Source organism: Procambarus clarkii, chromosome 19, assembly GCF_040958095.1.
Source record: "Procambarus clarkii isolate CNS0578487 chromosome 19, FALCON_Pclarkii_2.0, whole genome shotgun sequence".
NCBI classification, from domain to species: Eukaryota; Metazoa; Arthropoda; class Malacostraca; order Decapoda; family Cambaridae; genus Procambarus; species Procambarus clarkii.
Window position 1 is genome coordinate 19,055,199 of NC_091168.1, and position 26,063 is coordinate 19,081,261.

Sequence of the window (26,063 nt, forward strand, 5' to 3'; positions counted from 1 at the left end):
GGTTTCAATTATTACACAGTTAATGAGCTCCGAAGCACCAGGAGGCTGTTTATAACAATATCAACAGTTGATTGACAAGTTTTCATGCTTGTAAACTATTTAATAAATGTAATTAAAACCGTCAAAGATTGAGGAAAGATGTACACGTTCGTAAGTACTTGAGTTCGTGAATCTGGCCCCTGGTCTCAACAACCCCCCCCCCCCCCCCGCACGGGAGGGGTGTGTCCTCTATAAGTAGCAAGAGGTCTATGGGTCTACAAGCCGATCCCATACACTAATAATACCATACTGATATACGGTGACAACATCAAGGTCACTGAGCCCTCCAGCGGCCAACCCCAAGACACACTCATCCGTGTTAACATGCACTTCATTCTAAATAGGAATTTTCTCCGAGTATATATTAGCATATTGTGTATATTTAGGCATTAGTTAGGTTAGGTGTTTAGGTTCTGTTGGCGATTATCTGTGTTTGTAGTACGTGGGTGAAGCATTTACAAACTTGTGATTCGAACAGTGGTCGTCACCAAAGGACTCTTCAGAAGTGTTCGAACGTCACCAGTTGAGTCGTATGTAAACCGTTTTTCATTCCTAAACAGGATTACCGAGCATTTGCTCTTCGTTGACAACCCCTCCTCATCAACACGGCCCAAATGCTCGTTAATTCAGCCGCCAACCCCCGCCGTGTTTAGCAATGAAAATCGGTTTACACACGACTCAACTGGTGACGTTCAAACATTGTCTCACTCACGACCATTGTTCGAATCGCAAGTCTGAAAATGCTTCACCCACGTGTTACAAACACAAATAATCGCCAACAAATCCTACTTCTAACTATACAAAAAACTTCAATATATAATTTTAATTTATGAGAGCAAGTCTATTTTTAAAACACATTAAAATAGATAGTTGCGTCTTGAGGGATGGCCGCAGCTTTAACGAGCCTGGGATGCGGACCAGTGGCACACACACACAGTTCCTGGACCTATTGTGTCTCTCATATATGTAAATGCTCTTCCAAAGATTCATTCCTCATAATGTGGACTAATGATGCAAATTTTATGAGGAGGATCAAGACAGCAAGAGGCTCTCTGATGACCCGGGCAAACTGAAAGAATGATACACTAAATGGCTACTAGAGTTTAACTCAAGTAAATGTAATGTAACGAAGTTTGGAGGTGAGAGCAGGAGACCAGACACAAGTTATCAATATTAGATAAAATAAAGACCAAAGACAATATGATAAATATTTGTAAGAAAAACAAATATGAAAAAGATCTAAATTAAAGAAATAAAATGCAGATATGAATAATTTTAAGCAGGAAAGAGAGGGAGACAACCGGTGCTTCTCGCTGGGTTTCCCCTCACAGTTCTCCCCTCCAGAGAGGGGAGAAGGGGGCCACCACCCCCACAGGGGAGGGGGGCGGCACCCCCTCAACAACCCCAGCATCCCCCCACCCCACCCCACCGACAGTTTCCACAAGAGCCACCATGAATTTTTAATTTCCTGAGAAAACATTTCTTAGTGAAGAGAAGCATGAGGAACTTCCTGCGTCTGTGAGGGGTCCCGTTGTTGGTGTGAGGGTCCCGTTGTTGGTGTGAGGATCCCGTTGTTGCTGTGAGGGTCCTGTTGTTGGTGTGAGGGTCCCGTTGTTGGTGTGAGGGTCCCGTTGTTGGTGTGAGGGTCCCGTTGTTGCTGTGAGGGTCCTGTTGTTGGTGTGAGGGTCCCGTTGTTGCTGTGAGGGTCCTGTTGTTGGTGTGAGGGTCCCGTTGTTGGTGTGAGGGTACCGTTGTCGCTGTGAGGGTCCTGTTGTTGGTGTGAGGGTCCCGTTGTTGGTGTGAGGGTCCTGTTGTTGGTGTGAGGGTCCCGTTGTTGGTGTGAGGGTCCCGTTGTTGCTGTGAGGGTCCTGTTGTTGGTGTGAGGGTCCTGTTGTTGCTGTGAGGGTCCCGTTGTTGGTGTGAGGGTCCCGTTGTTGGTGTGAGGGTCCCGTTGTTGGTGTGAGGGTCCCGTTGTTGGTGTGAGGGTCCCGTTGTTGGTGTGAGGGTCCCGTTGTTGGTGTGAGGGGTCCCGTTGTTGGTGTGAGGGTCCCGTTGTTGCTGTGAGGGTCCCGTTGTTGCTGTGAGGGTCCTGTTGTTGGTGTGAGGGTCCCGTTGTTGCTGTGAGGGTCCCGTTGTTGGTGTGAGGGTCCTGTTGTTGGTGTGAGGGTCCCGTTGTTGGTGTGAGGGTCCCGTTGTTGGTGTGAGGGTCCCGTTGTTGGTGTGAGGGTCCCGTTGTTGGTGTGAGGGTCCCGTTGTTGCTGTGAGGGTCCCGTTGTTGGTGTGAGGGTCCCGTTGTTGGTGTGAGGGTCCCGTTGTCGCTGTGAGGGTCCCGTTGTTGGTGTGAGGGTCCTGTTGTTGGTGTGAGGGTCCCGTTGTTGGTGTGAGGGTCCCGTTGTTGGTGTGAGGGTCCCGTTGTTGGAGTGAGGGGTCCTGTTGTTGGTGTGAGGGTCCCGTTGTTGGTGTGAGGGGTCCTGTTGTTGGTGTGAGGGGTCCCGTTGTTGGAGTGAGGGTCCCGTTGTTGGTGTGAGGGTCCCGTTGTTGGTGTGAGGGTCCCGTTGTTGCTGTGAGGGTCCCGTTGTCGCTGTGAGGGTCCCGTTGTTGGTGTGAGGGGTCCCGTTGTTGGTGTGAGGGTCCTGTTGTTGGTGTGAGGGTCCCGTTGTTGGTGTGAGGGTCCCGTTGTTGGTGTGAGGGTCCCGTTGTTGGTGTGAGGGTCCCGTTGTTGGTGTGAGGGTCCCGTTGTTGGTGTGAGGGTCCCGTTGTTGGAGTGAGGGGTCCTGTTGTTGGTGTGAGGGTCCCGTTGTTGGAGTGAGGGGTCCCGTTGTTGGAGTGAGGGGTCCTGTTGTTGGTGTGAGGGGTCCTGTTGTTGGAGTGAGGGTCCCGTTGTTGGAGTGAGGGGTCCTGTTGTTGGAGTGAGGGGTCCTGTTGTTGGTGTGAGGGGTCCCGTTGTTGGTGTGAGGGTCCCGTTGTTGGAGTGAGGGGTCCTGTTGTTGGTGTGAGGGTCCCGTTGTTGGAGTGAGGGGTCCTGTTATTGGTGTGAGGGGTCCCGTTGTTGGTGTGAGGGTCCCGTTGTTGGTGTGAGGGTCCCGTTGTTGGTGTGAGGGTCCCGTTGTTGGTGTGAGGGGTCCTGTTGTTGGTGTGAGGGGTCCTGTTGTTGGTGTGAGGGGTCCCGTTGTTGGTGTGAGGGTCCCGTTGTAGGTGTGAGGGTCCCGTTGTTGGAGTGAGGGGTCCTGTTGTTGGTGTGAGGGGTCCTGTTGTTGGTGTGAGGGGTCCCGTTGTTGGTGTGAGGGTCCCGTTGTTGGTGTGAGGGTCCCGTTGTTGGTGATAGTGGTAAAAGCAGTGCTGGGTGCCGTACCCAGTAGCCCGCCAGACACAGACACTTCTCACAATAAAACTCCAGATAGCTCTTAGCAGCGGCGGTGACTAGTGACGTCACCTGCTACAGGTACTTGGGTCATATCACCTGCCACAGGTACTTGGGTCATATCACCTGCCACAGGTACTTGGGTCATATCACCTGCCACAGGTACTTGGGTCATATCACCTGCCACAGGTACTTGGGTCATATCACCTGCCACAGGTACTGGGGTCATATCACCTGCCACAGGTACTGGGGTCAAGAGACGTCACCTGCCACAGGTACTGGGGTCAAGAGACGTCACCTGCCACAGGTACTGGGGTCAAGAGACGTCACCTGCCACAGGTACTGGGGTCAAGAGACGTCACCTGCCACAGGTACTGGGGTCAAGAGATGTCACCTGCCACAGGTACTGGGGTCGAGAGACGTCACCTGCCACAGGTACTGGGACGTCACCTGCCACAGGTACTGGGGTCAAGAGACGTCACCTGCCACAGGTACTGGGACGTCACCTGCCACAGGTACTGGGACGTCACCTGCCACAGGTACTGGGACGTCACCTGCCACAGGTACTGGGACGTCACCTGCCACAGGTACTGGGACGTCACCTGCCACAGGTACTGGGACGTCACCTGCCACAGGTTGTAAGGACAAACTAAGGTCTCGGGAGACTTGGCAGTATCTTATCGTTGAACAAACATGTTTACGTCTCGTCCGGGAGAGGTCAATCACTGCTGAGGTTTTTTTCCACTACATTACCTGTGATAACCAGGAGACAACGCGTCTCTCAGGTTATCTCTTACCTGTTCTCTCTCTCCTGTCATCTCTGTCCATGGCCCTGGGGTTTTGTCCAGTGGTCTCGGGTCAACTGTCCATAGCTATGTGGTCTTGTTCATTGTTGTGAGGTCATCTGTTCATGATTTTGTGGGGTTGTCCAATGGTCTGAAGTGATATGTCTATGGCTGTGTAATTTTGTCAAATGATCTGAGGTCACTTGTCCATGTCTATATAGTTTTGTCCAGTGAGGTGAGGTCACTTGTCCATGGCTATTGTGGTTGTAAGTGTGCACTGTGTTAGATAATGTTCCAGTGGTCTGTTGTGGTTGTAAGTGTGCACTGTGTTAGATAATGTTCCAGTGGTCTGTTGTGGTTGTAAGTGTGCACTATGTTAGATAATGTTCCAGTGGTCTGTTGTGGTTGTAAGTGTGCACTGTGTTAGATAATGTTCCAGTGGTCTGTTGTGGTTGTAAGTGTGCACTGTGTTAGATAATGTTCCATTGGTCTGTTGTGGTTGTAAGTGTGCACTATGTTAGATAATGTTCCATTGGTCTGTTGTGGTTGTAACTGTGAACAGTGTTAGATAATGTCCCAGTGGTCTGTCGGGCATTTCTCCACAGGGCTGACATTCCCCTCTCATCTTCAGGAACCTGTAAGCCTTCTACTGTAAGCCTCATCCTTCTACTTCCTACTATTCATCCTCCACCTCTTTAGCTGACTAAGAACTCCTGAAGGATGGCTTACCCTGGCCACGTAGATCACACACTGACTTACGATCCAAACACCATTACCAGTTGTGTTGTCGTAAGTCCTCAGAGTTAAGACACTGGAGGTAAGACACAACACTGGTCCCTCCTCTCATCTTTTAATCCCCCCATTTGCGACCCAAATGTTCCCACACATGTTACTGGAGAACAATACTATAACAGTGAACTACACTGAACTGTTCCGTTGCTGTGTTCTCCAGCTGTTTTCTCTCATTGTGTTCTCTCGTACTTTCTGGTGGTCCATCACTACATATTGGTACTGTCTGGTGGTCCATCACTACATATTGGTACTGTCTGGTGGTCCATCACTACATATTGGTAGTGTCTGGTGGTCCATCACTACATATTGGTACTGTCTGGTTGGCCATCACTACATATTGGTACTTTCTGGTGGTCCATCACTACATATTGGTACTGTCTGGTGGTCCATCACTACATATTGGTACTGTCTGGTGGTCCATCACTACATATTGGTACTTTCTGGTGGTCCATCACTACATATTGGTACTGTCTGGTGGTCCATCACTACATATTGGTACTGTCTGGTGGTCCATCACTACATATTGGTACTGTCTGGTGGTCCATCACTACATATTGGTACTGTCTGGTGGTCCATCACTACATATTGGTACTGTCTGGTGGTCCATCACTACATATTGGTACTGTCTGGTGGTCCATCACTACATATTGGTACTGTCTGGTGGTCCATCACTACATATTGGTACTGTCTGGTGGTCCATCACTACATATTGGTACTTTCTGGTGGTCCATCACTACATATTGGTACTGTCTGGTGGTCCATCACTACATATTGGTACTGTCTGGTGGTCCATCACTACATATTGGTACTGTCTGGTGGTCCATCACTACATATTGGTACTGTCTGGTGGTCCATCACTACATATTGGTACTGTCTGGTGGTCCATCACTACATATTGGTACTGTCTGGTGGTCCATCACTACATATTGGTACTGTCTGGTGGTTCATCACTACATATTGGTACTGTCTGGTAGTCCATCACTACATATTGGTACTGTCTGGTGGTCCATCACTACATATTGGTACTGTCTGGTGGTCCATCACTACATATTGGTACTGTCTGGTGGTCCATCACTACATATTGGTACTGTCTGGTGGTCCATCACTACATATTGGTACTGTCTGGTGGTCCATCACTACATATTGGTACTGTCTGGTGGTCCATCACTACATATTGGTACTGTCTGGTGGTCCATCACTACATATTGGTACTGTCTGGTGGTCCATCACTACATATTGGTACTGTCTGGTGGTCCATCACTACATATTGGTACTGTCTGGTGGTCCATCACTACATATTGGTACTGTCTGGTGGTCCATCACTACATATTGGTACTTTCTGGTGGTCCATCACTACATATTGGTACTGTCTGGTGGTCCATCACTACATATTGGTACTGTCTGGTGGTCCATCACTACATATTGGTACTGTCTGGTGGTCCATCACTACATATTGGTACTGTCTGGTGGTCCATCACTACATATTGGTACTGTCTGGTGGTCCATCACTACATATTGGTACTGTCTGGTGGTCCATCACTACATATTGGTACTGTCTGGTGGTCCATCACTACATATTGGTACTGTCTGGTGGTCCATCACTACATATTGGTACTGTCTGGTGGTTCATCACTACATATTGGTACTGTCTGGTGGTCCATCACTACATATTGGTACTGTCTGGTGGTCCATCACTACATATTGGTACTGTCTGGTGGTCCATCACTACATATTGGTACTGTCTGGTGGTCCATCACTACATATTGGTACTGTCTGGTGGTCCATCACTACATATTGGTACTGTCTGGTGGTCCATCACTACATATTGGTACTGTCTGGTGGTCCATCACTACATATTGGTACATTCTGGTGGTCCATCACTACATATTGGTAGTGTCTGGTGGTCCATCACTACATATTGGTACTGTCTGGTGGTCCATCACTACATATTGGTACTGTCTGGTGGTCCATCACTACATATTGGTACTTTCTGGTGGTCCATCACTACATATTGGTAGTGTCTGGTGGTCCATCACTACATATTGGTACTGTCTGGTGGTCCATCACTACATATTGGTACTGTCTGGTGGTCCATCACTACATATTGGTACTGTCTGGTGGTCCATCACTACATATTGGTACTGTCTGGTGGTCCATCACTACATATTGGTACTGTCTGGTGGTCCATCACTACATATTGGTACTGTCTGGTGGTCCATCACTACATATTGGTACTGTCTGGTGGTCCATCACTACATATTGGTACTGTCTGGTGGTCCATCACTACATATTGGTACTGTCTGGTGGTCCATCACTACATATTGGTACTGTCTGGTGGTCCATCACTACATATTGGTACTGTCTGGTGGTCCGTCACTACATATTGGTACTGTCTGGTGGTCCATCACTGCATATTGGTACTGTCTGGTGGTCCATCACTACACATTGGTACTGTCTGGTGGTCCATCACTACATATTGGTACTGTCTGGTGGTCCATCACTACATATTGGTACTGTCTGGTGGTCCATCACTACATATTGGTACTGTCTGGTGGTCCGTCACTACATATTGGTACTGTCTGGTGGTCCATCACTACATATTGGTACTGTCTGGTGGTCCATCACTACATATTGGTACTGTCTGGTGGTCCGTCACTACATATTGGTACTGTCTGGTGGTCCATCACTACATATTGGTACTGTCTGGTGGTCCGTCACTACATATTGGTACTGTCTGGTGGTCCGTCACTACACCACTAGCTTCTATCCTCCAGCGGACCACCCGCATGGCGGTGAAAATCTATTATATTTTTTATATGAGATAGACAGAGATATAGTCAGCAAATAGAGAGAGAGATAGACTGAGATATAGTCAGCAAATAGAGAGAGAGAGATAGACTGAGATATAGTCAGCAAATAGAGAGAGAGAGATAAACAGAGATAGAGACAGAAAGAACAGACAAAAAAAGGCCTGTAGAGAGACTGGGTCGACCAGGGCAAAGAAAGTGTGAGAGAATGGAAGAGAGAAAGGGGGAGACGGGTGAAGAGAGGGAAGAGGTAAAAGAGATTGTGAGAGAGGCAAACGAAGGCAGGAGAGGTGTGAGAGGAGGGAGGAAGATAGGAAGAGAGGGGGTGATAGGGCAAGAAAGAGGGGGGGGGAAGCAGCCACAGCCCCCCCCTCTCCCCCCTACCCTAACACAATCAATTATATGCTAGCCGTCACAACACCGAGTAGGTGGACCAGTCTCAACCACCTTATTAAACTATCACTATAAACAATCCCACCCACGCTGGACCCACCCACGGTCGACCCACCCACGGTCGACCCACCCACGGTCGACCCACCCACGGTCGACCCACCCACGGTCGACCCACCCACGGTCGACCCACCCACGGTCGACCCACCCACGGTCGACCCACCCACGCTGGACCCACCCACGGTCGACCCCACCCACGCCCGACCAACTTACACATAACCAGCCGACAATCACGACACGGGTGACTGAGATATATAACAAGGGTACTGAAATAAAAGGAAGGCGAAGGCTGGCTAGACAGTATCGTCCTTGTATCGTATATATGTGGGGCATATATATATTATATATATATATATATATATATATATATATATATATATATATATATATATATATATATATATATATATATATATATATATATATATATATATTTAGGGGTACCACCACTGGTTTAATTAAAGGGACCCACATCCTCGAAGAAGAAAATAAATAGTGTTCAGAGAAGACCTTGTGGATTCTCACTGAATACTTTAATCTTTTCCTCTCCTACCACCCCTATTATTTTTTTTTTATTTGATTTTATTGCAATGCTACAGTTTACAGAAAACACACACTTATATAACAATATACCAATCAGTGTTCGAAGACTTCGTCCAGCTCCTCGGGGGTCGGGTGCGTACCTAAGATACAGCACGCATTTCCCCTCTGAACAGCGACACTGAGGCGCTGGAACATAAAACTGGCCGCTCTTGGGTCTCTAGTCTTCCCAATGAGTTCCTCGCCCAGCTCCTTCAGGAACTTAAGTGCACATTTACCCCAGGCGCCCAGAGTCTCAGAGCCTATTGGCACGAACCTGTATATATATATATATATATATATATATATATATATATATATATATATATATATATATATATATATATATATATATATATATATATATATATATATATATATATATATATATATGCCCCACACCCGATCACCCGATAGCACCTGTGGCATTATTATTAGGCAAAGATATTTCAGGTAATAATGCCACGAGTGTTGCCGGGTGTTGGGCATATAGGTCTCACGACTTCCATTACTTTTGTACCATCGGTGGCTGAGTGGTAAGAGCACTGGACTGCCACATGGAGACCCTGGGTGACCGGGTTCAAATCCTTCAGGGGTCAAGAGTATCCACAACCCCAGTGTCGCCCCAGCAGGAGCCGCAGCCACACACACACAGACAGAACAACCAAGTACACGGAAATACAATATCAGTACAACTTCGTTGTAGAAGGAAGTTGAAAACTTTTCTCTCCAAAGTTAATGTTTAGAGTTGTATTTGGCCTGACGCTAAGATTTGTACTTAATAATAACTATCTACGGGCTCACCATAGCCCGTGCTACTTGGAACATTTTGTTCCAGGTAGCGAATCTTTAACAACAACAACAACTTAGTTAACTCTTGTTAACATTGACAAAGGCAGAGTATGAACGAGTACAAAGTGTCTTGCTGCATACCCCCGACACTTTGCTGTAAAGTGTCGGGGGAAGGTCACATTTATATCAGTAAGGGTTTTCAGGAGCCTCTCTCCCGTTTTTTGTGAGCCTATTAAAATATTCTACATGAACTTGTTCACTGCTCACACAACGACGAGAGGGGGCTGAAGAACAAGGGACCAAGAACAGTGGAGATGAACAAAGGAAGGTGAACAAGTGAAGAACAGTGGAAGCGGGTAATCACATACTCCAAACATGGCCGCCAGAAGGGGGTAGTTTACGAGCGTGGAAATGTCTATAATGTGCTTTGTCAGTGCTTGCCTGGCCGGCCCACACCCAGGCACCTCTCCGCCGCCTCCACCACCATTGTCTTCACCCTCAACCTGCCCGTCCTGTCACCAACACTTCCCATCAATTGCACAACACAAACAGCCAGGAATTGATCGTAAATAGGAGCGCAAGGCACTGAAAGCCTAGGCCTGCCAGCGCCTGCCAGCGCCTGACACCGCCTGACAGCGCCTGACAGCCTAGCAAACCCCGACATGGTCTCCCAGGTAAATTATCGTCCCGGGGCGGTTTGGTGTGTGTCAAGCAGAAAACAAAGCCGTCAAGAAGGGCAAGAGCAGCCACGACTGCTGACCGCCGCTGCTGACTTCCTCCCCGCAGATAAACACCTTCCCCAAGACTCACTCAGCTATTGTGGTCTGCATGAGTCAGTAACTCCTACCAACTCTTCTCTAACGGTCACTCGCAATGTCTTAAGAAATATATATATACACACTCAAAGATGTATATTGACATATTCTTTGGGGGGAAGTATTACATGATCAGATGAAACGCTCATTAATGGCAAAATATAACAACTATGAGAGGTTGGATGACAGGTATAGTTAATAAACAACTCGTTAAGACGGTTAATGACAGTTACATAGCTCCTTGAGACAGTTAGTGACAGTAAAAAAAACTCATTGAAACGTTTAATGACAGTTAATTCGTTGAGTCGGTTAGTGACAACTCAATGACACTGTTAATGACAGTTAAACAACTCGCTGAGACGGTTAACGACAGTGAAATAACTCTTTTGAAGTCCTCTCGGAATCTTGTATGTGGTGATTAAGTCTCCCTTAACTCTTCTGTCTTCCAGCGACGTGAGGTTTAGTTCCTGTAGTCCGTCCTCGTAGCTCATGCCCCTCAGCTCGGGGGTATAAGCTGTGTACTCACCTAATTGTGCTTAGGGATGCGGTGTTGAGCCCGTGCTCTTGGGTCCCGACTCTCAACTGTTAATCAACAGGTATAGAGGCCATGAGTGTGTGGAAGCCCTAGTTCAGGTGTCTTCCTGTGTTTCAGGCCGGTGAGCCAGAGTTTCGGGCCTTGCCATACATCTCTGGCCACCATAATGCATTGTTCTTTTTTTTTTTTTTGTCCTGGCATTGGCTGTATGTTCATAGATCATGGCTACAGCTGTATGGACGCCTGTGTGGGCGTACAACACAGGTATATATTGTGTAAACCCATGTTGTGTGTAGACCCATACGGAGGTGTGTGAAGTGTGTGGAGAACACCCCAGATGCAAGAGTTGTATTTGGCGCGCACTGATGACTTGCTAGTGCGTGGGGCCGGCCTGGTGCCCGCCGCTTTCCTCATAAAACATCATTGTTAAACTCTTCGATCTTAGTTCTGGGACTAGTCTAGTGGCATGCCTCTGAACTTTTTCCAGCTTCGTCTTGTGCTGGACAAGGTACGGGCTCCATGCTGGGGCCGCATACTCCAGGATTGGTCTTACATATTCGATGTACAAGATTCTAAATGATTCCTTGCACAGGTTCCTGAAGGTAGTTCTGATGTTAGCCAGCTTCGCGTATGCCGCTGATGTTATTCTTTTTATGGTGGCTTTAGGAGACAAGTTTGGCATGATATAAACTTCTGGATCTTTCTCTCTATCCGTCTCATAAAAGACTTCATCTCCCATTCGGTATCCTGTGTTTGGCCTCCTGTTTCCACTGCCTAATTTCATTACCTCACATTTACTCGGGTTGAACTTTAGTAGCCATTTGTTGGATCATTCATTCAGTTTGTCTAGGTCATCTTGTAACTTCATACTATCCTCCTCCGTCTTAAACCTCCTCATAATTTTTGCATCATCAGCAAACAATGAGAGGAACAATTCTATACCCTCTGGGAGATCATTTACATATATCAGAAACAGTATAGGTTCAAGGACCGACCCCTGCGGGACTCCACTGGTGACGTATCGCCAATCTGAGACCTCACCCCTCACGGTGACTCGCTATCTTGTTACTTAGGTATTCCCTTATCCAATGGAGTACCTTCCCTTTCACTCCTGCCTGCATCTCCAGCTTGTGCACTAGTCTCTTGTGTGGCACTGTATCAAAGGCTTTCTGGTAATCCAAAAATATGCAGTCTGCCCACCCTTCTCTTTCTTGCCTGATTTTTGTTGCCTGATCATAGAATTCAATTAATCCTGTGAGGCATGACTTGCCATCCCTGAACCCCATGTTGATGTTGTATCACAAAGTTCTTTTGCTCCAGATGTTCCACTAGCTTTTTTCGCACAATTTGCACAATTTTCTCCATCATGTAATGTACTTACCTCGTTGCCTAATTATAATTCCCTAGTTGTGTTTACGGGGTTGAGCTCTGGCTCTTTGGCCCCGCCTCTCAACTGTCAATCAACTGGTTTACTTAGCCTATTGGGCTCTATCATATCTACACTTGAAACTGTGAAGAATGTGTGTGTGTGTGTGTGTGTGTGTGTGTGTGTGTGTGTGTGTGTGTGTGTGTGTGTGTGTGTGTGTGTGTGTGTGTGTGTGTGTGTGTGTGTAGTTATGAGAATCGTGAGTCAGTGAGTCAGGGGAACACGGAGCTGCTGGCTGGGTAAAAACAGACAATGAATGAGCAGGATGTTGAATAACACAATTGCACTCACTTACACACACACACACACACACACACACACACACACACACACACACACACACACACACACACACACACACACACACACACACACACACACACACTGATGATGATGTTTGCTGATGATGCTAAGATAATAGGAAGGATAAGAAATTTAGATGACTGTCATGCCCTTCAAAAAGACCTGGACAAAATAAGTATATGGAGCACCACTTGGCAAATGGAATTTAATGTTAATAAATGTCATGTTATGGAATGTGGAATAGGAGAACATAGACCCCACACAACCTATATATTATGTGAGAAATCTTTAAAGAATTCTGATAAAGAAAGAGATCTAGGAGTGGTTCTAGATAGAAAACTATCACCTGAGGACCACATAAAGAATATTGTGCAAGGAGCCTATGCTATGCTTTCTAACTTCAGAATTGCATTTAAATACATGGATGGCGATATACTAAAGAAATTGTTCATGACTTTTGTTAGGCCAAAGCTAGAATATGCAGCTGTTGTGAGGTGCCCATATCTTAAGAAGCACATCAACAAACTGGAAAAAGTGCAAAGACATGCTACTAAGTGGCTCCCAGAACTGAAGGGCAAGAGCTACGAGGAGAGGTTAGAAGCATTAAATATGCCAAAACTAGAAGACAGAAGAAAAAGAGGTGATATGATCACTACATACAAAATAGTAACAGGAATTGATAAAATCGACAGGGAAGACTTCCTGAGACCTGGAATTTCAAGAACAAGAGGTCATAGATTTAAACTAGCTAAACACAGATGCCGAAGAAATATAAGAAAATTCACCTTCGCAAATAGAGTGGTAGACGGTTGGAACAAGTTAAGTGAGAAGGTGGTGGAGGCCAAGACCGTCAGTAGTTTCAAAGCGTTATATGACAAAGAGTGCTGGGAAGACGGGACACCACGAGCGTAGCTCTCATCCTGTAACTACACTTAGGTAATTACACTTAGGTAATTACACACACACACTCATACACCAGTTAAGCTTACACAAAAATGGCCTACTAGATCCTCAGATTAGCCGTCGAAGCTTCAGCATTCCAGAAAGCTCATCATCTCACCCATTTAAAGCTTGAGAATAGGTTGAGGACGTTTCGTCCTTAAGGCCTCTAATCATTCGCTTTACCGGATGAAATTGGCGATTATGTCTTGGTGATTGACGATGGTGTTGAGAACGATGTTGCGTAATACCTCCCTCTTGCAAATGAAGTGTAAGACGTCTACTCAATGTATTCGTGCAACGCAATGTACTCAGAGGAGGACAAGGTGAAAGATACGACAGTAATCACATCCACCGACGACTGTAGGAGGAGGCTTCGTACGCTTGAAGTTGTGTTCATTCGGGAGCTGACACAAGTCATCAACATCCTGATGAATTACACTGCCAGCATATGAACAAATCCACAAGGGCCGTGATGAGGATTCGAACCTGCGTCCGGGAGCATCCCAGACACTGCCTTAATTTGTTCATTTGATGCATCACGTTAGTGTGATCTCTGTGTGTGACTTCCAGCATACAACTGTTCGACGGTCCTCCATTGACCCAGAGGGAAGATGTAAGACCTGGCGGACAACTAGAGGCCGGAGTCAGGCAACAGTCACCTCAAACATTGAGCCGGTCGGCCGAGCGGACAGCACGCTGGATTTATGATCCTGTGGTCCCGGGTTCGATCCCGGGCGCCGGCGAGAAACAATGGGCAGAGTTTCTTTCACCCTATGCCCCTCTTATCTAGCAGTAAAATAGGTACCTGGGTGTTAGTCAGCTGTCACGGGCTGCTTCCTGGGGGTGGAGGCCTGGTCGAGGACCGGGCCGCGGGGACACTAAAAAAGCCCCGAAATCATCTCAAGATAACCTCAAGAACCCTATCCTTCGCCGCTCCCCATGAATAAGGGGGTTAGGTGACTCGTAGAGTGATGTGTACCCACACACCTGTAAATGTCTAGATTTCTCCTTATAAGCGCACTATACCTGTGTCAGTTCTCCAGAGTGTACTCGTGAAGAGTACTCGTAAGTGTGACCAAACGTCGAACACTAACAATGTAAAGATGAAGTGATCTAGTGTTTCTTTCACCCCCCCCCCCCCTCAGATGGTAGAAGATATTTGCGTAGAATGGAAAATATCCCAAAGAAAATTAATAATAATTAATAATAGTCACAATGCTGTTGTTTAGTTTATATATATATATATATATATATATATATATATATATATATATATATATATATATATATATATATATATATATATATATATATATATACACACACACATACATGCACACTGTAAGTTGCTTAAACTCCCAAGTCAAATGTAGAAATGTCCAATTGTACAGTTGACTTGTGAGTTTAAGCAAGTTACCGTGCATATATGAGGCTCGTGTTCTCTCTGGTAATGTGAAGGTTCGATGAAAATGAACTGTGATCCCTTAGCCATGACTAGTGTCGTCGGGAGGGTGATTCTCTCGCGCATATACTCCCGACTTCCAACCTCTTTTGTACCTTCTGCATAGTGTAGAGGTGTAGTAGAGGTGTAGAGGTAGAGTACTTGTTATGTCAGGGAACACCCTGGCTTTCCAAGGTTCGAGGCAGTTTACAGGAGTGTTACTTTATATATATATATATATATATATATATATATATATATATATATATATATATATATATATATATATATATATATATATACACATATATATATACACATATATATATACACATATATATATATATACACATATATATACACAAAAGGGAAGGGGGTGGTAGGAGAAAAGCACACAGAAACTGTATTGGAGGGGACCTACATTCCCTCCAATGCGTTATGTGTGGTTTCCTCCGAGGCTATGGGTCCCCCTTCTTCCAGCCAGAGGTGGTACTCCCTTCCCTATATATATATATATATATATATATATATATATATATATATATATATATATATATATATATATATATATATATATATATATATATATATATATATATTATTAAATATGACCGAAAAAGTAAGATTAATAATTCTAACACGAATTTTCTCAATTTTTCGTACATTACGCTTCACTGTTGGAGGTAAATCAAAAATCACTTCTCCAAAATTCATTTTTATTTTAAGCAAGTTAAAAATGAATTTTGGAGAAGTGATTTTTGATTTACCTCCAACAGTGAAGCGTAATGTACGAAAGATTGAGAAAATTCGTGTTAGAATTATTAATCTTACTTTTTCGGTCATATTTAATAATATATGTCTACAGGAAAGACTGCTACCAAAATATACTAATATATATATATATATATATATATATATATATATATATATATATATATATATATATATATATATATATATATATATATATATTTATATATATATATATATATATATATGTCGTACCTAGTAGCCAGAACGCACTTCTCAGCCTACTATGCAAGGCCCGATTTGCCTAATAAGCCAAGTTTTACTGAATTAATATATTTTTTCTAATTTTTTTCTTATGAAATGATAAAGCTACCCATTTCATTATGTATTAGGTCAATTTTTTTTTATTGGAGTTAAAATTAACGTAGATATATGACCGAACCTAACCAACCCTACCTAACCTAACCTAACCTATCTTTATAGGTTAGGTTAGGTTAGGTAGCCGAAAAAGTTCGGTTAGGTTAGGTTAGGTAGGTTAGGTTGTCGAAAAAACATTAATTCATGAAAACTTGGCTTATTAGGCAAATCAGGCCCTGCATAGTAGGCTGAGAAGTGCGTTCTGGCTACTAGGTACGACATATATATATATATATATATATATATATATATATATATATATATATATATATATATATATATATATATATATATATAATATAGGTTGGTTGGTATATGGGTTGCCAAGCAGGCCTGGAAGTGCGGTGTTTACATTACACATTAAACAAACTCGTGTTTTACTTCATTCAGCCATTGTTGACATGAAAGGTCAGCTGATTGTGCCGCTACCGTCGTACGCTTCCACAAACACTCGAGTACTAGGTGATGACGCCGCCACAAACTGCGATTTAATTGAGTAGTAAACATTGGAAGTTGTTTACCAGGTGAAGTAAATTAGTGTAATGGTGTTTTTATGTTTAGTAATGTGTTGGGTAAATACCTTTCTTCAGATACACCCCCTTACATTGTCTGAATGACCACACACACAGTTTTAAATGTAGATATGATAGAGCCCAGTAGGCTCAGGAATCTGTACACCAGTTTAAACCGAGTCTAAAGACTTTTAGACAATTTTACAACACCTCCTTAGACCAATAGGCTCGTTGACTATTCCAGACCTCGTAGGGTCTATAGGGACTCTTTACACTACTCCACAGCGCCCACAGTAGTCCGGCAGAGTCCCCTGCCACAGTAACTAGGACCACCTCTTACAGTAATTAGGACTCTCAGGCACTACCATGACAATATTCACAATGCTTAGGACCCATTCCAGGACTAATACTACAGTAACAAGGACCACCAGTCCCTTTGTATACAATACTTTAAAACAGGGCTCTCTGATAATACTCACAGTAACTGGGACCCCTCTCTCACAGTAACTGGGACCCCCTCTCACAGTAACCAGGACCCTCTGTTACTCACGTACCTGTTGAAGACAAAACAAAACAAATCAGCTGATATATATGTGTGTGTGTGTGTGTGTGTGTGTGTGTGTGTGTGTGTGTGTGTGTGTGTGTGTGTGTGTGTGTGTGTGTGTGTAATTACCTAAGTGTAATTACCTAAGTGTAGTTACAGGATGAGAGCTACGCTCGTGGTGTCCCGTCTTCCCAGCACTCTTTGTCATATAACGCTTTGAAACTACTGACGGTCTTGGCCTCCACCACCTTCTCACTTAACTTGTTCCAACCGTCTACCACTCTATTTGCGAAGTGTGTGTGTGTGTGTGTGTGTGTGTGTGTGTGTGTGTGTGTGTGTGTGTGTGTGTGTGTGTGTGTGTGTGTGTGTGTGTGTGTGTATTATACACAAATGAATACCAACAAATATGAGTGACATAACACAGATACACTAGCAAAATGCGGACGGCCAAAGGTACTTCATATTAAGCCAACAACCCCGTCCAACACTGAGACAGGTTCAGCGTGAGCCCGGGACAGGGGGATCGAGGCGTCATCAGTGAGGCGACTACCATCCCACACTCTGATCTCCTGATCCCATATTTGTCTCGCGTAATCCCCTTCTTGAGAATCTTTGATGCTCTTATGCAATTATGCAGCGCGGCCGACCGCGCGGGGCGTGGTGATTGTCTGTGATCCTGTTAATGGCTGCGGGACTCGGAGCAGAGACTGGAGAAGTTCTGGTGGGAAAGGTAGAAGCACAGGAGACCAAATGGGAGGGAAGGGAGTGTGGTGGAAGGGGGGGAGAGAGTGCAGCAAGCACAAAAGTGCCGGAGCTCACAGGTAATGAGTACCATCACACCAACACCCACCTGGCAACTTATCCCGGCCACGACCACTTGGGACCACTTACGGGTAAACAAGTGTATAATGTAACGGTGTAACGGTGTAACAGTGTCCTGGAAGAGTAGGTGCCAGGCAATGGTCTCTCTCTTGACACCATGAAGACCCCGCGGGTCACAACACTGCCAGCACAAGAGCCACACCTGCCACCAACACCCACAAGAGCCACACCTGCCACCAACGGCCACACCTGCCACCAACGCCCACAAGAGCCACACCTGCCACCAACGGCCACAAGAGCCACACCTGCCACCAACGCCCACAAGAGCCACACCTGCCACCAACGGCCACAAGAGCCACACCTGCCACCAACGCGACAAAAATCATTCCAAAACTAAGTCGAGTCTCATACTATGAACGGCTGAGGACCACAGCCTAGCAACACTGCAAGCCAGACGTAACACAGCTGATCCCATCCAAACTTTTGCAATAACTAAACAATTCGGAGGATACTGATCCAGACATCTCCAAAGGGTCAGATGTAACACAAACAAGGAACAACAGATATGCCAAGACATTACTTCAGGAGGCAACAGGTTGGTTACCGAAAAGTTGTTCAATGTCAACCAATATTTTTTTACTAGTTGAATATGAAAAGGGCTGCAATTGTCCCAAGTTTCAGTACTTCAGCGTAAATAGAAAGGGAGATTTTAAATAAACACACGTTTCAGATATAATTATTTTGTGACACTTTTCTGACACATTAGCATATAATAAAGGATCTGTAGATAGATAATTTCCAAAACATCTTTAGTTTTCCTAATACAAATTTTTAAAGTTCCCCCCAAAAATTATGCAAATATGGCATGTTTATTGCTATTATAAAATCAATAAATGAACTTAGAGAAAAATATATCTCCAACATTTAGAGACATGCACTCTACATATGCTGTGTAAGTTTCATGTAAATTGAATAAAAAATGAAAAAGTTATTTGAACGTTTATGTTAATTAAAAAAAAAACAGCAAATAATAAAGTCTAAGGTTCTAAAATCTGTGGCTGAGGTTGACATCACCCAATTTTCTCCAAAATTGGCACCCTTACAGATAGGCTTACGTGCAGTCAGGTATATAAGTTTCATGCAAATCGTCCGATAAAGAAAACAAAACAAAATTTTTTTGAAAAAAAAAAACAAAAAAAAAATTCAATTTTTTTAACTTAATTTTTTTTCCAATTAAACTAATTATAATATTTGTTTAATATATGCTATTGTGATAGCAAAGAGTCATAGATATGATTTCAGTTGACACTTTTGTTTGATAATCGTTTTTGACCATTTGGAATAATTTTGACACCTACTTCAATATTTTTTTTCTCTCTTCCTATTTATGCTACGATGTTGAAACTTGGACCAGATGAAACACTTTTCATATACAACTTACCAAAAAAGTTTGATTGAAATCGAACGAGTTTTCATTTATTGCATTTTTTGGGCAAAAAAACACCCACACATTATGTCAGATTGTGTCAGCAAGGCGGACAGTCTGATTTCTATCATAACACCGTGTCAGCAAGGTGAACAGGTCGTCTGCTATCATAACACCATGTCAGCAAGGCAGACAGCCCGTCTGCTATCATACCACTGTATCAGCAAGGCAGACAGCCCGCCTGCTATCATAACACTGTATCAGCAAGACGGCAGCCCACCTACAATCATAACACTGTCAGCAAGGCAGACAGCCCGCCTGCTATCATAACACTATCAGCAAGACGGCAGTCCGCCTACAATCATAACACTGTCAGCAAGGCAGACAGCCCACCTGCTATCATAACACCGTGTCAGCAAGGCGGACAGCCCGCCTGCTATCATAACACCGTGTCAGCAAGGCGGACAGCATGCCTGCTATCTGTATTTCCGATTTCAAAACTTATTCTTCATCTGTACCTCTCTGTCGTGTTTACACCTCCATCCAGTTCCCGGCAGTACAGGAGATGAGGAACAGTACTTACATTGTAATCTCCTGCAGTAGCAGTATTCCGTAGTCTCCTGCAGTAGCAGTGTTCCGTAGTCTCCCGCAGTAGCAGTGTTCCGTAGTCTCCTGCAGTAGCAGTGTTCCGTAGTCTCCTGCAGTAGCAGTATTCCGTAGTCTCCTGCAGTAGCAGTGTTCCGTAGTCTCCTGCAGTAGCAGTATTCCGTAGTCTCCTGCAGTAGCAGTGTTCCGTAGTCTCCTGCAGTAGCAGTGTTCCGTAGTCTCCTGCAGTAGCAGTGTTCCGTAGTCTCCTGCAGTAGCAGTGTTCCGTAGTCTCCTGCAGTAGCACTGTTCGGTAGTCTCCTGCAGTAGCAGTGTTCCGTTGTCTCCTGCAGTAGCAGTGTTCCGTAGTCTCCTGCAGTAGCAGTGTTCGGTAGTCTCCTGCAGTAGCAGTGTTCGGTAGTCTCCTGCAGTAGCAGTGTTCCGTAGTCTCCTGCAGTAGCAGTGTTCGGTAGTCTCCTGCAGTAGCAGTGTTCCGTAGTCTCCTGCAGTAGCAGTGTTCCGTAGTCTCCTGCAGTAGCAGTGTTCGGTAGTCTCCTGCAGTAGCAGTGTTCGGTAGTCTCCTGCAGTAGCAGTGTTCCGTAGTCTCCTGCAGTAACAGTGTTCCGTAGTCTCCTGCAGTAGCAGTGTTCGGTAGTCTCCTGCAGTAGCAGTGTTCGGTAGTCTCCTGCAGTAGCAGTATTCCGTAGTCTCCTGCAGTAGCAGTGTTCCGTAGTCTCCTGCAGTAGCACTGTTCGGTAGTCTCCTGTAGTAGCAGTGTTCCGTTGTCTCCTGCAGTAGCAGTGTTCCGTAGTCTCCTGCAGTAGCAGTGTTCGGTAGTCTCCTGCAGTAGCAGTGTTCGGTAGTCTCCTGCAGTAGCAGTGTTCCGTAGTCTCCTGCAGTAGCAGTGTTCGGTAGTCTCCTGCAGTAGCAGTGTTCCGTAGTCTCCTGCAGTAGCATTGTTCGGTAGTCTCCTGCAGTAGCAGTGTTCGGTAGTCTCCTGCAGTAGCAGTGTTCGGTAGTCTCCTGCAGTAGCAGTGTTCGGTAGTCTCCTGCAGTAGCAGTGTTCCGTAGTCTCCTGCAGTAGCAGTGTTCCGTAGTCTCCTGCAGTAGCAGTGTTCCGTAGTCTCCTGCAGTAGCACTGTTCGGTAGTCTCCTGCAGTAGCAGTGTTCCGTTGTCTCCTGCAGTAGCAGTGTTCGGTAGTCTCCTGCAGTAGCACTGTTCGGTAGTCTCCTGCAGTAGCAGTGTTCCGTTGTCTCCTGCAGTAGCAGTGTTCGGTAGTCTCCTGCAGTAGCACTGTTCGGTAGTCTCCTGCAGTAGCAGTGTTCCGTTGTCTCCTGCAGTAGCAGTGTTCCGTTGTCTCCTGCAGTAGCAGTGTTCCGTAGTCTCCCGCAGCAATAATAATAACAATAATATCACGTCACATCCGATGGCACAATATAAACAACCCCGTTTTCTTTGTTTCTCGTGAGTGAGGGTAAAATAAAAACATTATTGCTCTTTACGTCTTGCTTCCTCTGTTCTTCCCCCTCCATTATATATATTTTAGCTTCTTGCTCATACGGTGGGCATTTTTATGTACAAAATAAGAGAGAGAGATAGGCCAGGCCCCCCTCGCCATGCATCATTGAACCTTGCCAATGGACGATCAGTTGTTTTTTTGCCTCACAGATATCCACAGTGGCGCGCGCCAAGCTGACATACCCGCCACCTCCGATTCTCTCCGTGACTGACTTAAACAAATACTTATACTAAATTCTCATTCTATTTAATATTTTATTTACTCACACATCAAGATTAAATAAAGATCAATGCAAACTGTTAGCTATACAGTGGCAAGTTAGGTTAGATTGCTTTATTATAATGAGACATGGGAGGAAGGGAAGTCATGTGGACAGAGATATGGAGAGGGCGTGGCCACGTGTGGCCGGGTCAGTTACTGCTAATATACGGCCAGTTTCCTGAAATTAGGAAACTTTGAAATGGAGAACCAAACCACCATTTTTTCCCCCTGTCTTAAATATAAATAATGTCATACATAACGATCGGAAATTAATGTGTTTTTAGGGCGTATAAACTGAAGATGATTTGTTTGTTTATGTGTTTGTTATTATTTAACTTGTTCGTGCTTGTTGGGTAGAGCATTAGCTCCTCAGTCCCGCCTCACCAGCTGTTTGTTTCTAATACAGTGAATCTTGACCCCTCTGTTTCTTATCATATTTATTGTTGAAATAATTGCGGGAAAACGCTGTGCGTATTAGTTAGTGGCTTTAGGCAGAACACACATGGTATGAGAGTCAAAGCTACCTAATTGTCGAATGACCTCACAAGTAATTAACAGCTGTATGTAAACTAACAGTTTTAAAGGGGTCCCGGTAGTAAAGGCCACTCCACTCTCGTTCACTCTCGTTCTCCACTCACAGTCGAGAACTCCGGGTTCGAATCCCGGACGGAATTTGTTCCTATCACATAATGCTCCTGTTTATTTAGCAGTAACTAGGTACCCAGGAGTTAATCGAAGTACCGACGAGTTAATCAGCTTGTTGAGCGAGTGAATTCTGGGGAGGAGGGGGGTCAGCATTTCCCCCTGGGGGGGGGGTGGCCTCGATCTATGCTATGTTGTGGCGTAATGGTCCACGGTAATGGTAATGGTAGCTTGGGAGTACCAAGTGACCTAGCTACTGATTACTCATTGATACATGTGATTTCATTGTTCATTATTATTATTATTATTGAGAAAATCAACTGGAGTTCTGATGTGACTTGAACCCGCGACCAAGAGACTGGCAGCCGGTGCCGCTAACCACTGAACCACCCTGACTAAACACGTACAGGGTAGTCCAGTAATTAGCGTCAGCAGCTGGGAGTCTCTGGGTCGCGGGTTCAAGTCGCCTCACAGCTCCAGTTGATTTTATTATTGATATGTATCACCTTAGTGCGATTTCTCCTTGTATTATTATTATTATTATTATTATTATTATTATTATTATTATTATTATTATTATAAGGGGGAATGATAAAGAGGGGTATAAGAGAGAGGGGGAAATGGTAGATGGGGGAATGATAAAAAGGGGAATGGTAAAGATGAGAATAATAGGGAGGGAGAAGCGGTCACCCGCGCCGGCCTGTCTCTACTGCACTTTTTATTGTCCTGTTCATTATCTCTGTGTTGACCCGGGAGATGAGAGATGCTGCTATGATAACTGAGGAGATGAGAGATGCTGCTATGATAACTGAGGAGATGAGAGGAAAACATTACCCATTCCCAGCACGGGGGCGCTATTTTGTGTGTTTTTGGTGCGCCTCGCTCAGGCATTCCCTAGGGGCGCCTCGCTCAGGCATTCCCTAGGGGCGCCTCGCTCAGGCATTCCCTAGGGGCGCCTCGCTCAGGCATTCCCTAGGGGCGCCTCGCTCAGGCATTCCCTAGGGGCGCCTCGCTCAGGCATTCCCTAGGGGCGCCTCGCTCAGGTATTCCCTAGGGTCGCCTCGCTCAGGCATTCCCTAGGGGCGCCTCGCTCAGGTATTCCCTAGGGGCGCCTCGCTCAGGTATTCCCTAGGGGCGCCTCGCTCAGGTATTCCCTAGGGGCGCCTCGCTCAGGCATTCCCTAGGGGCGCTTCGCTCAGGTATTCCCTAGGGGCGCCTCGCTCAGGCATTTTCTAGGGGCGCCTCGCTCAGGCATTCCCTAGGGGCGCCTCGCTCAGACATTCCCCAGGGGCGCCTCGCTCAGACATTCCCCAGGGGCGCCTCGCTCAGACATTCCCCAGGGGCGCCTCGCTCAGACATTCCCCAGGGGCGCCTCGCTCAGGCATTCCCTAGGAGCGCCTCGCTCAGACATTCCCCAGGGGCGCCTCGCTCAGACATTCCCCAGGGGCGCCTCGCTCAGACATTCCCCAGGGGCGCCTCGCTCAGACATTCCCCAGGGGCGCCTCGCTCAGACATTCCCCAGGGGGCGCCTCGCTCAGACATTCCCCAGGGGGCGCCTCGCTCAGACATTCCCCAGGGGCGCCTCGCAACCTTCGCCAGATATCATTGACAACAAAGGCCGCGTCTCCACCGCCGAGATAATCATATTAATCTTAATCTGTCGGCATCGCCGCCGCCAGAATTTTCTAATACCAATTTCGCAGCTTAACGCTTTGAAGGATTTCCGATGAATACTGGTTAGTACTGGGGCGCCCCCTGGACGCTGATGGGGGTGGGTGAGTACTCGTTAGTACTGGGGCGCCCCCTGGACGCTGATGGGGATGGGTGAGTACTGGTTAGTACTGGGGCGCCCCCTGGACGCTGACGGGGGTGGATGGGTACTGGGGCGCCCCCCTGGACGCTGACGGGGGTGGATGGGTACTGGGACGCCCCCCTGGACGCTGACGGGAGTGGGGGAGGGTGGGATTGCAGGCAGGATGTGCACTAGTTGGTACTGGTGAAATAAGGTCTTTACTATCAGTGATGGTGCACCTGGCCCACGTCACCAAGGGCCGCCCTCACTGCCTCCACCTCACCCCAAGACGCGGTCCAGGAAGCTCAAACTAAGGTTCTATTTTTGAACAAATATGTAGCAACACGAGAGTCTGGCAACATGAAGCTTTACCTTCTAAAACTGGGCTCTTTTTATAAGTTTCCCAGAAAAAGAATACAGCTTTAATTCCTAGACGGATCCCCGCCAGATGAAACAAAAAAGGAATATTGGGTGAAGACAATTGATTAGGTCAATTTGCTCCTTGGAGAGTGCGGGGCAGAACTCCAGGGGTTCCCACCCTCCCAAAGGGGAGGGAATCTCCCCCCCCCACAACTGTTCTCCCCATGTGTACTGAAGACTTTACCATCTCCTCCCCATACACAAATTTACCTCATCATTATATATATGTAAGCCAAAATGTAGGACTGGGAATAGATGCTTGTCCACCCACAGCGTTATAAACCCATGGAACTGCCTACCCGCCGAAGCCGTAAATGCCAAAACTCTGTTAAATTTTAAAGTATAATAGGAAAAGATCAAGGTAAATTGGGGGACCTTCGACAAGCCGCCGGTTTCCTGTCCTCGTCGAGGCCACTAGTGTTAGTGGCCCTCAATATACTATATACAGTATACAGTACTATATGGACATATATAATATATATTTATTTTACAAAGAGCACTATCTTGGAATAAGTTAGGTAAATAATTAGGTAAATTAGAATAAATAAATTAGAATAAATTTACAAGGAGGTAAAACTGGATAGAAACTGTGAAGCTAAGAATTCTTGACAAACTCCTTGACGGGTGTCCAAGTTTTAAACATATTGTAGCGTAGTTGAATGGTGAGTAGGAGCTGGTGACCACTGGTCAGGAGCCTGGGCCCCTCAGTGACCACTGGTCAGGTTAAGCAGTTTGAATATACGACCCGCCTAACCAAATGCTGTGCAACAACTGGCCTATCATCGAGGAGGCTGTGCAACAACTGGCCTATCATCAAGGAGGCTGTGCACCAACCTGGTGCATCTTCCCACCAGTACTTCCTCTCTGTGCTATCTAATTTGCCATATACAGGGTTAAGCTGTACACTGGTGAGTTTAATAATTTATTCCTTATAATTTTTATTCATTATTATTAATTTGACTAGATTTATAAATCACAAATAAAATTGAATTATTGTGTAACCCAATAAACCTTCAATATGTTGGTTGCAAGTACAGTAATAAGAACTGATTTTTGGAAAGCTCTACCAAAGGAACAACAGCATGCTATAATGAACCAGAATACTGTATTAGCATCAATTCAGTCAGCATTCCATTTTCTAGGAATGAATATCTAGATTTAAATGGAGTATGTGCACATTTACAAGTGCTGGTTTGTTGCTATTAAATTAATTCCTTGCCTCATTTGTATGTACAGTTGGAATAATTGTTTACATTCTAATTTCAGTGACTGCCCAGGTTATGATGGATGTACAGGCCAGCAGGG

At 45.6% G+C, this 26,063-nt stretch overlaps 1 protein-coding gene across 1 annotated transcript; it reads right to left on the reverse strand.

Moving 5' to 3' along the window:
- Positions 1 to 1,522: 1,522 nt before the first annotated feature.
- On the reverse strand, positions 1,523 to 21,080 carry LOC123757686 (uncharacterized). The gene is made up of 2 exons (XM_069327342.1): positions 20,122 to 21,080; positions 1,523 to 2,672 (listed from the first exon to the last, which is right to left on the reverse strand). The coding sequence occupies exons 1-2, from the start codon at positions 21,078 to 21,080 to the stop codon at positions 1,523 to 1,525; spliced, it is 2,109 nt and encodes a 702-aa protein (XP_069183443.1).
- Positions 21,081 to 26,063: the final 4,983 nt, after the last annotated feature.